Source organism: Salmo salar, chromosome ssa29, assembly GCF_905237065.1.
Source record: "Salmo salar chromosome ssa29, Ssal_v3.1, whole genome shotgun sequence".
Classification (NCBI taxonomy): Eukaryota; Metazoa; Chordata; class Actinopteri; order Salmoniformes; family Salmonidae; genus Salmo; species Salmo salar.
Window position 1 is genome coordinate 13,717,268 of NC_059470.1, and position 14,433 is coordinate 13,731,700.

General features: G+C 41.1%; 1 protein-coding gene and 1 long non-coding RNA gene across 11 annotated transcripts in view; one reads left to right on the forward strand and one right to left on the reverse strand.

The window, feature by feature from the left end:
- The window catches only part of LOC106590186 (dnaJ homolog subfamily C member 13), a 45,362-nt gene that overhangs the window by 23,617 nt on the left and 7,312 nt on the right, over positions 1–14,433 (reverse strand). For all 10 annotated transcript variants that reach the window (XR_001325015.2, XM_014180915.2, XM_014180916.2 and 7 more), the window contains 2 exons: positions 5,623–5,698; positions 5,214–5,363 (listed from right to left, as the gene is read on the reverse strand). Coding sequence is in view for 9 of the 10 variants with exons in the window: in XM_014180915.2 (XP_014036390.1) it covers positions 5,214–5,363; positions 5,623–5,698 (226 nt within the window). In the remaining variant the exon portion in view is untranslated. The remainder of the gene's footprint in view (positions 1–5,213; positions 5,364–5,622; positions 5,699–14,433) is intronic.
- Positions 6,997–7,700, forward strand: LOC123731555 (uncharacterized). The gene is made up of 2 exons (XR_006762724.1): positions 6,997–7,133; positions 7,597–7,700. It is a non-coding gene; the product is annotated as an uncharacterized lncRNA (long non-coding RNA).

Below are 14,433 nucleotides of genomic sequence, written 5' to 3' on the forward strand. Positions count from 1 at the left end.
GATATTTGTGGTTACAGTATCTTCAGTTTAGATTGCAAAAATGGTGAGGAATGGCTAATTATGTAAAAACAACATTCATGTCATCATGTAGTGTAAATTGGACCGTTCCCAAGAAATTTGAGATGCTGGTTGTATGCATTTATTTATTGCTGGGATTTACTGATATGCATTGATATTATTACTAAATGTGTCCCACAAAGGTCGATTTTGGGCCCTGTACTTTTTACCATCTATATAAACAACATTGGTTTGTCTGTAATAAATTGTAACCTCCACTTGTCTGCGGACGATACTGTTGTATATTCTGTTGACAAGGCTCTTTCTGATCTTCACTCTGCCTTCATTGCTTTACAGAAAACCTTTATTGCCCTCAAGCTAGCATTGAAAGCGGGTAAAAACGGTGTTTTCTAGGGCGTACAACAATTTTACCTTGGATGGTACCTATATTGACTGTGTACCTGCTTACAAGTATCTGGGCATCTGGATAGACGACAAGTTGTCTTTTCGAAAACATACTGATGAGTTAACTAAGAAGCTAAAAATATAAATGGGTTTCTTCGATAGAAATAGGTAATGCGTCTCACTTAATAATAGAAAGCAGAACATTCAGTCAACGTTCCTACCGGTCCTGGTCTACGGCGACATCTATTTAATGCAGCTGCCAACACACTGAAACCATTAGATGCAGTTCATGACAGTGTACTACACTTCATTACGGCTGACAGGTTCTGTACACATCACTGTGTTCTGTATCAGAAAGTAGGTAGGCCATATTTGAAGTCTTATAGATTGATGCATTGCTCTCTTTTTTGTTTATGAAGCTCTTTCACAAAAACTCCATTGTTAATAACATTTAGACATACAGTGCCTTCAGAAAGTATTCGCACCCCTTGACTTTCGCCACATTTTGTTCTGTTGCAGCCTGTATTTAAAAAGGATTAAATTGAGTTTTTTTGGTCATTGGCCTACACACAATAGCCATAATGTGAAAGTGGAATTATGTTTTTCAAATGTTTGTAAAAAAAAAAAAAAAGCTTGTTATGGCAAGCCTGAATAAGTTCAGGAGTAAGAATGTGCTTAACAAGTCACATAAGTTGCATGGACTCACTCTGTGTGTAATAATAGCGTTTAACATGATTTGTGAATAACTACCTCATCTCTCTGTACCCCACACAATTATCTGTAAGGTCCCTTTCAAACACAGATTCAATCACGAACAACAGGGAGGTTTTTTAATGCCTCGCAAAGGGCGGCACCTATTGGTAGATGTGTAAAAAATAAATAAAAAATAAGACATTGAATATCCCTTTGAGCATGGTGAAGTTATTAATTACATTTTGGATGGTGTATCAATACACCCAGTCAATACAAATATACAGGTGTTCTTCCCAACTCAGTTGCCGGAAAGGAAGGAAACCGCTCAGGGATTTCACCATGAGGCCAATGGTGACTAAAACCGTTAGAGTGTAATGGCTGTGATGGGAAAAAACTGAGGATTGATCAACAACATTGTAGTTACTCCACAATACTACCCTTATTGCCAGAGTGAAAAGGAGGAAGCATGTACAGAATTAAAATATTCTACAACATGAATCCCGTTTGCAACAAGGCACTAAAGTAATATTGCAAAAAAATGTGGCAAAGCAATTCACTTTTTGTCCTGAAAACAAAGTGTTATGTTTGGGGCAAATCCAATCCAATACTGAGTAGTACCACTCTCCATATTTTTAAGCATCGTGGTGGCTGCATCATGTTTGGGTAACTTGTAATCGTTAAGGACTGGGAAACAGAATGGAGCTAAGCACAGGTAAAATTCTAGAGGAAAACCTGGTTCAGTCTGCTTTCCACCAGACACTGGGAGATGAATTCACCTTTCAGCAGGACAATAATCTAAAACACAAGATCAAATCTACACTGGAGTTGCTTACCAAAACAGAGAACATTCCTGAGTGGCCGAGTTACAGTTTTGACTTAAAATCTGCTTGAAAATCTATGGAAAAACGTGAAAGTTGTCTAGCAATGATCAACAACCAATTTGACAGGACTTGAAGAAGTTTGAAAAGAATAAATGGGTCAATATTGTACAATCCAGGTGTGCAAAGTTCTTAGAGACATACCCTGAAAGACTCACAGCTGTAATCCCTATCAAAAGTGATTCTGACATGTATTGACTCAGTGGTGTCAATTCTTATGTAAAACATTTTCACTCTGTCATTATGGGGTACTGTGTGTAGATGGGTGAGAAAAAAAACAATATTTAATCCATTTTTAATTCAGGCTGTAACAACAACAATATCCGGAATAAATCAAGGGGTATGAATACTTTCTGAAGGCACTGTACAACTTAACATACCCGGTCAAACATACCTTCGGTCTCTACCGAGGTATTTAAATAAGATTCGTTTTTTTGGTGCCTCTAGGGCATTTCAGACGGCCGATTGAGGAGCATTTTAATAATGAATGTGTTCGTTTTCTATGACTGTTTTGTATCTCTGTTCTGCTTTTCATATTGTACTGATGTGTACAGTTTTGTAATTACAGGGTTCATCTATAAAAGAGACCTTCGTCTCAGCATGACTCCATGTCAAAATAAAGGTTGAGAAGAATATGCCGGTCTAATTTGCATATACTCACTAGAAAGAGAAACTTGAGTCTTATGGGAAATACCAGACTCATTAAAAAGAGAATCTCTTACACCTCCTCAGAATACCAATTTCATGTCATCAACACATTTTGTTTTCTGCTTGGTGTGAGAACCGGCTGTAACAAGGGACCTGTAACTTGCAAGCGCTAGAATTTTTTGCTACATTTTTAGACAATGAGCGTTTTTGCAGAAAATGTATTTTTTGCCGCCACTGCAATTTAGATGTGTGTGTGTGTGTGTGTGTGTGTGTGTGTGTGTGTGTGTGTGTGTGAGAGAGAGCGGGCACACCTTGACAATTTCATTGCTTTTAATTAGGGCAGTAAACTTAGTGTTAATAACGCATGACATGTTAATCTGCAAAAAAAAGTTGCAGTTAATCACGCCTCCATTTCTTCACCGCACGGAACATTTTAACCCTCTAGAGTCTAGGGGGGATTCTTTAAGACAAGATATGGAATTGTTTTAAGATGGTCATACACCAAGGATTATTTAGCCATTTAATTTAGAAATTTTAGAACCACTTTAAGTATAAAATAATATATACTTTCTTGGGGGATGAAACACTGAATTTGGCCTTACTGCTATTAGCCCATATAAAAGCATTGAATAACAGATTCATACATTTTTTAAAACATGTTTTTCCATGTATCAAAAATACGTTTATTTTGAAGTGTCAGAGATATAATAAAGATCAGAAAATAAAAATATTTTGCAACCATATTTAACCCCTGTTTTGGGGGGGGCACAAAACTACTTCCATATATATTTCCACATAAAAAAAATGTAAACTACTGTACAGCACGTTGTGACATCTGTTGATGTAAAAAGGGCTTTAGAAATACATTTGATCGATTGATTGATTGTAGCCCAAGCTTTCGGACTCCACAGACAGAAGTTGTCAGTATCGACTTCAGATGAGGCCCGTGGCGCTTGTGTGTGTGTGTGTGTGTGTGTGTGTGTGTGTGTGTGTGTGTGTGTGTGTGTGTGTGTGGTCGAAGGGTAAAACGTCAAACATTGTTTTCGTGAGTCTGTAGAGGAGAGGAGTCAAAACCGTTCAGACGCTATAGACGTTTTCTTAAGACCAATTTTCTGGAAATCTCCTGGTCTGACAAACACTGCAAACACACTCACCTTCCACTGCAGAAGACCGTCAAACAGCAGATTGAGATGCAGACCATACAAAAAAACGGATCTCTGGCTTGGACAGATTGTTTTATTATGCTAATTAGATTTGAGGCAGCGGGGTGGACATCGGCTCTAGTTAAGTACACGCGTTTCCGCACGGACCCTTTTAAGCCCAGAACACAAAACACACTCATTGTGAGTGACAGTGTGCCTCTAGCCAAAATCATGCAAAAGTTATGCCCAATATTACCAGAGCTATGTTTTTTCTTTCTGCCCAGGATTCGTGCTTTTTCATTCAAATAGGCAAGTGAGTTTAGAACAAATTATAATTTACTATCGGGGAACAGTTCAGGGGCAGAAGGACAGATTTTATTATTTGACCTTGTCAGCACGGGGATTCGATCCAGCAACCTTTCGGTTACTGGCCCAATGCCCTAACCATGGCTCCATGGTAGCTACCCCAAAGTAATGTTTCCACTGACTAGGCTATGCACATATCAGAATGGCACAGGAAGAATTGAAATGGAATAGGCTACTCAAAGAGATGCTTCAAAGATGGGCTGCATATGCAAGAGTGGCGTGTGTATGACTGTGTGTATATGTGAGAGTGGGAGTAAAAGACATCGGGTGTGGGAGAGAGGGAGTGTAGGCCTGTGTGTGTAGTTATCTGAATAGTACAGATGGTTACATCGTTTTCATAACATTGTTGGACAAGTTTAAAAGCTCTTTGTATCCATAGCACCAGTTATTTATTCCTATACTCACAATCATTTAGAACATGCTACCAAAACATTTTGATGTAGATAAGCGTTTTCCGTCCCTTACAGTCAAAGAATAGTATGCCTGTAACTCAATGCACCGCTTTAAAAAAAAAAATGGACCAATATTTTCTTCAGGGCCAAATTTGATTTATGATTAATCGCAATTAAGTAATGCCATTAATTATTTGTATCATTTGACAGCCCTACTTTTATTGTATGCGATGGTGTTTCTGAAGCGGCCAACAGTCGGCCACTGTTGCTAATGTGTTGAGCGTTCTCATGAAAAAAATAATGGCTGATGCTACACATGGGTTCTGGTGGGGGGAGGAGGTGAGTGATTCCCAGTACAACATATTACAAAGGGCAATCTGGGATTCAAACAACTACTAAGCAGTCATCTCAGCACTTTTTGGGGGAAACAGCTGAGGGGGTGGGGCTTAAGAAATGTAACCACTCAAACGTATAGACGGATGGAGCTATGGACTGACCACTTATGAGATCAAAATGCTAGCTTGAGCCATGTTTTTTAAGTTATACAATGTTTTTCTTCAAATTCTATGGTTTACAAACAATCGACAAAAAAAAGCTTATATTTGTGTTGTGATGAGGTAAGGCAGTTGAACCAAGCTCCTCAGGTATTTCTAAAGTATATTCTTCCAAAACCAATGGTGTTGTTCTCTCACCAGTGCCTCTGTGAGCAGCTCTGTCCGGTGCTCTGTGGAGAACTTGAGCGTTTCTGACTTCTTGCCACTGCCCTTGCGGAATGTGAGGTTGAACTCGGTGCCCTGGCCCTTTCCCACCGGGGTGATGCCACAGATGTCCCCGTACGGCCACTACAGGGCACCACAGAGAGTTGAGACAGAGAGACCAACATGTCAACAAGTCACATTCCATAACAGTGAAAACGACAGTTCGTAGATTTTCATCAACTTGGTGACAGGGGATATGCTGAACAAAACCACTGGGATATTTAGGACTAAACAGAAGAAAAAATATGTTGACAGTCATCACATAAATGGTACTCATCACATGGAGAATGTCACATGACTCAGACAGAGAAAACATGACGGGATTAAAGAGGAGTCCCCTGACCTGGTTTGTGACTTCGAGCGTGGTGGGGTTGTACGTGGTAATGCCATGAGTGCCCACGGAGAAGACTCGTTTGTACCTGAAACATAGAAGAGGGGAGCTCAGTAAGCCCGATACCTACTTACACAACATTTGTTACACAAGGACCTACAAGACACAGGAGGTAGCTTAACAGCCGAAACAATGTCTGCACCTAATAATGGCACCCAATTCCCTACATAGTGTATTACGTTTGACCAGAGGCAGAGACCTATAGGCCCTGGTCAAAGGTAGAGTGTATATAGGTAATAGCAGGGCTGTAACAGTCATGACCCTTTAGATGACTTATTGTTCTGCCAAAATGAACTCAAGGCAACCAAAGTGGTTGTAAAGAGTCAATGTTACCGCGGAAACTGACTCATCCACACCTTTGTCAGGCCTTCCTGTCTGCAGTCAGCACCACACAAAACTAATAATAAATAAATACACTTTTTTTTACAGTTATGACAGTTATTTTATTTTCATGACGATGTTCATCCATAATCGTCAGTTGCACAATTACACGGTAATTGTGCCAGCCCTAGGTAATACGGTGCCATTTGGGATGCAAACAATCAGTGTGGAGTGGACTGTGGATAACTGCAGTGAGGGAGGTGGTGGACATGATTGCCCTTGCTGTAGCCTAAGTGGTGGTATTTCTGAAGTGACAGAGGTTAGCTTAGCATTGGCTTGGCTTGTGAATTCCATTAGCATTGATAAAATGATGCTAACATTGTTCCCCGTTAGTCAATGCTTCACAAAATACCTCCTGAGCTGGAAATAGCCATGGCAGAAATAAAGACCTATTATGTCTGGGGAGATTGACACTGGACAGAGTGAGACCAATGGACCAGGGAACTTGTGTATATCCAAAATGGCACCCTATTCCCTAGTGCACTACTTTTGACCAGAGCCCTATGCACGATGAAGGGAATATGGTGCTATTTTCAGAGGCAGACGTTTATTCTGTACCAATACGGATGAGTGGAGCTCTGAAAAACTGATAGTGTTTTGTCACTGGAACTGAATAACCATCCATCCATAGTCTAGGGATGCTTCGGTACGCCCCCACGGTTCAATACGCACACTTGAACCGCGGAATTACGGTATGCCTGTCATTTTCCTATCATTTCCAAAACGTCCTTATTGCCCTGCAGACTACACGCACGCTGTACATTCAGACCCACAGAACCAGACGCGCAGCTTGTGAGGGCTGACAAACTTTACTCCACAGCAATGTCTCAAAATGTAGAGGCCGCAACCCCCTCCCCCTTAGAACAACTAATGGACGATTTGCAATGACATCTCAGTAGGAAACCTCCCTTAAAGGGGCCCCATGAAGAGAGGGGAAACTAAAAACAAATATTATCTCAGCTCCAATGTGACAATGGCGAGCGCTAGCGAGACAGAGAGAAGCAAATTTGAAGAGGCACCGACCTCTTTCAAATCAGCTGTGTGGGAACATTTTGAATTCAGCGTTCAATACGATGACGAGGGTAAGAAGACCATACACAAACAAAGTAAAGCATTGCTTTGCCAATGTCGGCTACTCGAGTGGAAACACTTCCAACACGATGTGTCATTTACATCACCATTACCAGGCCGTATAACTTGCAGGTGGCGCAAGGAGAGTCAACTCGTTAGCGAAAACACAACAATCTCTCGCTGCTGCCTTCCAACAGCAATTTGCGACAAACTCAGAAAAACATAGCCAAAGATTTGCCGCCCTATTCGGTGGTTACTGACTCGTGATTTCGTCACCCGATGAAAGAAAATTAACCGCGTTACAACGTCCCCTCCCGCACACATTTCAGCAGCAAAGTAATGCCCAAACTCTGAAACATCACGGAGAGAAATTGAAACCGAATTGACACAGACACACTATCTAGCTCTCTCCACTGATAGGTTGTCAAAGCTAAGCACTTAATTTATGTTTTTTCCCCCCTTGATTTCATACAGAGACAGAAACCAGGTCTACTCAAGTCATGCTGCCATTTTTCTGAATGGAACGTTTTTTGTTGTTGTTGTCTATAGGCAAAATAAAGAGTTCATTGTTTAAAGGATGATGTGTTTTTATTTTTTTCTTAAATATAAAGATACCAAAACCGTACCGTTACCCACAAACCGTGATACATACCAAACCGTGGGCCCACTGTACCGTTGCATTCCTAATACATACATACATACATACATACATACATACATACATAAACATAATCCAAGTAGTAGCTGACACTGAGGGAGATGGTGGTTGAGTTATTGTATAAGCCCAGGGAAGTGTGCTCCGAGATCTATGAGAAATGTGACCGACCACATTCAGAGGGAGTCGAAAAGAGCATCCACTGTAAAGCTGACTGTTTATAAACTGAGTGTAAAAAACATTAGGAACATCTTCCTAATATTGAGTTGCACCCCCTTTTGCCCTCAGAAGAGCCTCAATTCGTCAAGGCATGGACTCTACAAGGCGTTGAAAGCATTCCACAGGGATGCTGGCCCATGTTGACTCCAATGTTTCCCACAGTTGAAGTTGGCTGGATGTCCTTTGGGTGATGGACCATTCTTAATACACACGGGGAAACTTGTTTGACACACAGACCGGTGCGCCTGGCACCTACTACCCAGGGTTTCCGTTAGCCGGTAATAGACGACTTTTGGCCGATAAAAAAAATTTAAAAGCCTGGAGAAGAAGAAATCCCATTGCGAAATAATGCTTTTTAGCCTTTCATTGATGGAAATACCAGTCGATATACATACATTTGACTGATCATGCTTATCGGTCTATATGTTAATTTGCATAATTTGGGGGAATTAAATTGGCGCATGTACAGTATATTTGTTATGCATCTTATTTATCACTCACGCACTGCATACAGATACAGAGGCTTCTGTCAGACAGCACGAGAGCGGCTGCTATCGCATCTCAAACAGCAAATACATAGGCAACGGAAGACAGGCTTCATCAGTGCGTCACAACACCACCTCGCAATGAGCTGGGGCAGTATGCATTTAGAAAACATGTACTTAATTGTTTGAAACCTGAATGTTTTACTACATATTATGAGGCATGTTTTACCCTGCTTCAGAGTAGCCGAGCCAAAATCATACCATATCCGTGGAGGCAATTATTTTATATATCAACTTTCTTTCATTGTCCAGTACCCAAAGGCACAATCCTAGTAGCAACCCATGCTAGTTGTTGCATATTAGATCTCCCCTCTTTCTAATGGCTATTTTCATCTGTCACATGAAACTGCTCCCATGTGCAGTGCCCTTTTGACAAGTGTTTACCCGCTAATTGCATTATGGAACGAACATTTACTCTTATCCTACTGCTACGCCTAATGTGAAGAAATAGTTTATCAACATTTTAAGCTAAATGTTCTGATCTGTTGCATCAGACTCATTGCTTTTCAAAGTTTATTTTATGTAGCCTATGCCTACTGGTTGTATGAATTTGGGATCTATTGTCCCACAAGTGTCCCAGAGTCTGTTTGGAACAGGCCATTTCTTTCTCAACAAGCTGACCAATAGAACAGGTCAACTTTTCTACTATGGGTGATAGTAGATTGACATAGGCTAGTGATTTTGCTGTTCGTTACTTGTCTTGTTGGACAGTTATTCTAACATCTTCAAAGTGAACATCAGAATTCGGTAAGAAGGACCAAACATCGTTGCATCGTCGACTTGAATATTTTGTTAATATGAATTACAATCACCTAAATCACATTTGTCATTCTGAGCACTGTAGGTGGACGCCCTAATCAGGTTACACACCCAATGCATATGGATTCGGTACATATCTCAAAATGTGCAGTATATCTAAAATGCTGCCGGTCTAATGTCCGGCGGCACATTTTTCTAAAGGAAACCCTGTTACGACCATACCCCGTTCAAAGGCACTTAAATATTTAGTCTTGCCCCTTCACCGTCTGAATGGCACACATACACAATCCGTGTCTCGATTGTCTCAAGGCTTAAAAATGCTTCTATAACCGGTCTCCTCCCCTTCATCTACACTGATTGTGGTGAATTTAACAAGTGACATCAATAATGGATCATAGCTTTCACCTGGTCAGTCCATGTCATGGAAAGCACAGATGTTCCTAATGTTTATACACTCACTGTAAGTGTATGTGTGGTAGGGCTATACAATTAATTGAATCCAAATCTTAACGAGGTTGTGATATTTTAACATTCCACCAGGTCGCTTGTAACGTCCGTTTTTATAGTTCACTCTGTTCGTTAATTAAGCAATGAGGCAGAGGTGGTGTTGTATATGGCCAACATAGCACAGCTAAGGGCTGTTCCTGGATACAGCCCTTAGTCGTGGTATATTGACAATTTACCACAAACCTGAGGTACCTTATTGCTATTATAAACTGTTTACCAATGTAATTAGAGCAGTAAAAATGAATGGTTGTCATACCAGTGGTATATGGTCTGATATACCATGCTTTCAGCCAATCAGCATTCAGAGCTCGAACCACCCAGTTTATAATTGTGATTTTTTGCTGTTCTTCGAGGCTTGACCACTCCGCGAATGGCACTTGCATGCAGTCAACGTGCTGTCAAGTAGCAACATCTCTCTAAACAAGATGGAGAAAACCATTCTGCTTTCCACTTTGCTGCCAAATCCATTTTTTTTTTACTATACGTTTGTGTATTTTATTCTCTGTAAAACGCTAGTTAGCATGCGGTCTGTGCCTACAAAATGTGTTATCTGCTAATGTTAATCGCTAGCTAGCTGGCTAGCTAAATCACAGATGAAAGGGGAAACCTAGTTAGTCATAATCTACCTTAACTTGATAGTTCCATGAGACATGGTTAAAACAAAAGTCTTCACCGATGTGAATGAAAAATGCAATCAATAATCACAATTGCCATTTACCCCTCCACCCCCACCCTAGCTACCTCAGACCGGCTTTAGAGTTTCCGCTAAGCTGCACCCCGATCCACCTCTGAACTATAAAACTAATCCAGGCAGATGTGAGGCTCAGATGTTAAGCTAACCCCCAAATGACTTATTTCCTGGGTTGTTCAATTGGACATAGTGAATGGATGGGATTATTTCTGGCCATCTTCCAACATACTGCTAACCATGCTGTGGTCACGCTAATGCTGTTAAATGTGCTGAATGAGTGAGGAAAAAGATTCAGTGGAAGCTGACTGACCGACCCAACACAGGAAGGGTGAACCGGCCTTATGACGACAATCATGCAAACTTCCTTGCTCAACAATCACGTCGACCCTACATCAACTACTCATTATGAGGCTTTATGGTCGTTTTACAATCTCTACCTATACACATTTAGGCATAGGCGTATTTTCAGGAGAAGACTGTCATGCGTGTAGACCTTGAATTCACACAGAGTTGCCTCTCTTCAATAGCTGACGGGAGTCTGTGTGAGCTGAAAGGAGCACTTTCAGCACTTCCTAATCACTGTTGTTGTCCTCAACACAAAACATTCTGACGTTGAGCCCTGTGCGCACACACAGCTTCACTAGGTAAAGAGAAACAAAGTGGATAAAACTGGTAGAAAGGCCTTTTATTCATGCCTGAGTGTGCCCAGATATCAGTATAGAAATCCAGAGGTAGATTGAGAGTAATCAGAGTCAAGGTTTTGGTGGATTCTACAGTCTCTGCATCCCAGTAGCAGAACTGAGCTCCCTCTCCTCCTCCATCATCATCAAGCACATCGTTTTCCTTTCATCCTACCCAACTCCACCCTCCCAGCTCTAAGTGCAGGGCCCCTGAAAGGCACCCTCCTACACAGACCCTTTGACCTTGCTGCTCAGTGGCTGGGCCCGACCTCCTCACAAGACTGTTTAATTAGTCATACCCTCCAGGCAGACAGCCACTCACCAGCACACTAAGTTTGGAACAGCCCAGGACAGGTACTGATGTAGCCAAGGCTAGGGTTGTTTGCTTATTCTGGGCCCAGGTTAAAAGCTTTAACTAGGGGCTCAGTTGTTTTCCTGAGCAGGTCACATGGTCAGAAAACTCCACATAGCATATTTACATGGGTCAGAGATTGTGTCATGTACAGGGCAGGAACCGTATACAGCTCCTCACAACAACAGTCATCGTTCAGTCTCTCCCGCCATGACTTCAGAGTGCTTTATATCATCATAAAGGCACTGCGATCAAAGTTCATACGAGTGTTATTGGAAGCAGTGGAACATTTAATTGGCAGTGCTACAACTCAATAGGCTAGATAGATAAACTATTCATTATTACTGGAGATGGAGGTAAAGGCTAGATCTTCCCCCCCGTTTGCAGTTTGAAGGTCTTCCACTGAAACTCAGTCCAACCGGCTAGATTTCCTCGAAAGCCGTACCACAGCTAAACCCAGAAGGTATTCTGAACAAGAGATGAATTCCAAGGCCAAGATTTATTTCCATCAATAGATAACTACAGTAAAGTATGCAGTATGCCTATTAACCCGAGTGAGACTTTAGCCAGGAATCACTCTCACCTGACGGGACTGTCTGCCACAGAGGGTAAAGTACACGGTGTATATAAAAACACAGCAGTCTGCTGTTGTGTTGCACACAGCTTATAGAGTTGCACTGAGGCCTAATGCAAAGCAAGGCAGTGATAAGCACTTTGGTACTGAGCTATTGACTCCAGCTGAAAAATCAATTGTCTACAGTCAGCCAGGCTTTGGTACATGACGTACACACAAGTGCACATACACGCACGCATACTGTTGTGTACAAACACACACTGAAAGAGCCTTTCCATTGACTGAATCCATGTCGCTTCCCTCCTTTACAATTCCTCACTGTTGCCTGGGACAGAGGAAGGCAGGCAGGGGGTGGTTATGGTGGATTATGTTACCAGGATGTAATAGAGATTACGGTTTTTCCCCTCCAATAATGGGAGTTTATATGAGAGAAAGCACAAGATGCAGCAGAGTGCATAGTACAGGCCTCAACCTCACTGACAGAGCATAAAAACCTGTGAGAAATGAACTAGGCATAACTTAACTGACCACTTCTTCAGTCATCTATGCGTGTTAAAGCCATCCCTCCTCCACTCTGTGCAAACTTTGGGGTTTTGCATTGCTTTCCTCCGGCCTCAGATTTCAGAATAACGCATCACTTTAAGCAACTTCCTGTGTCTGCTGGAAACCTTGGTACAATCACGTCTCTTTCGCAGCTCACACAAACCCCACATCTCTAAATGGTAAAAACTATCCTAACTGAATCCAAATCATTAGGAATGTTGCTATGTGCAACACGCCAAACATTTAGCCAACATGCTAATGCTAGGAAAATCCAGTAGCCGTTTAAACAGACATCTGCACAAACTGAAAGAGACGTCCATGTGCATGGAAATCTGTCTTAGCCCAAAAATGTTGAACAACTTGATGCGTTTACCCTCTTGGTTGGGTTCATTTGGACTAGTGTGAACACTATTCGTAGCACACAAAAATTAAAATAGGCACCATGGCTCGCTCTTAAAGGTTGGTCTCGGTCCGATTCAATTTGGACCATGGTGCAGTTCGCTGCAGGTGAGAATGCAGTCCAGACCAAACAGATGAAAAGAACCAGAGTCGCACAGTATTATTGGTCATTTCAGTGCGAACATTTGATGAAATGCCTAACTTTATATCTCTGAAACATTCTGTGAGTATAGCAGCACATTTATGAGACCCGGTACAGATTAGGAGAAGCTGGGGCTACAGGCCACGGAATATAGCCCAGTCACGTTGCAGTTAACAGCGCAATAGCCGCTCTTCCTCCCGCATGTTGTTGGTAGACCAAAACAAAAGTAAAATGAAGATTGGGACACACAAGTGATGCTTCATAAGAATCATAGATGAGCTTTTTTGGCCAATAAACAAATTACTTGCATGGACACATGGTTTTGTTGAGGAATTCTTTCCCATTTGACCAGTGGTGAAAAAGTACCCAATTGTCATACTTGAGTAAAAGTAAAGATACCTTAATAGAAGTGAAAGTTACCCAATAAAATACTACTTGAGTAAAAGTCTAAAAGTATTCAGCATTAAATATACGCAAGTATCAAAAGTAAAAGTATAAATCATTTGAAATTCCTTATATTAAGCAAATATTATGGCCCAGTTATTATTATTATTTTTGGACGGATAGCCAGGGGCACACTCCAACACTTAGACATCATTTACAAACTAAGCATGAGTTTAGTGAGTCCGCCAGATCAAAGGCAGTTGGGATGACCAGGGACGCGTGAATTGGACCATTTTCCTGTCCTGCTAAGCATTCCAATGTAATGGGTACTTTTGGAAGTCAAGGGACATGTATAAAGTAAAAAGTACATTATTTTCTTTAGAAATGTAGTGATGTAAAAGTACAAGTTCTCTGAAATATAAATAGTAAAGTACAGATACCCCCAAAAACAACTTAAGTAGTACTTTAATATTTTATATTTTCCAGCATAGTGGTGGCTGCATCATGTTATGGGTATGCTTGTAATCGTTAAGGACTTCAGGTTTTTAAGAATAAAAAAAATAAATGGAATGGAGCTAAGCACAGGCAAAATCCTATAGGAAATCCTGGTTCAGTTTGCTTTTACCAGACACTGGGATATGAATTCCTATTTCAGCAGGATAATAAACAAACAAATCTACACTGGAGTTGCTTACCAAGAAGACAGTGGATGTTCCTGAGTGGTTGAGTTAACGTTTTGACTTAAATCTACCTGAAAAGGGTTGTTTAGCAATGATCAACAACCAATTTGACAGAGCTTGAAACATTTTTAAACGAATATTGGACAAATGTTGCACATTCCAGGTGTGGAAAGCTCTTAGA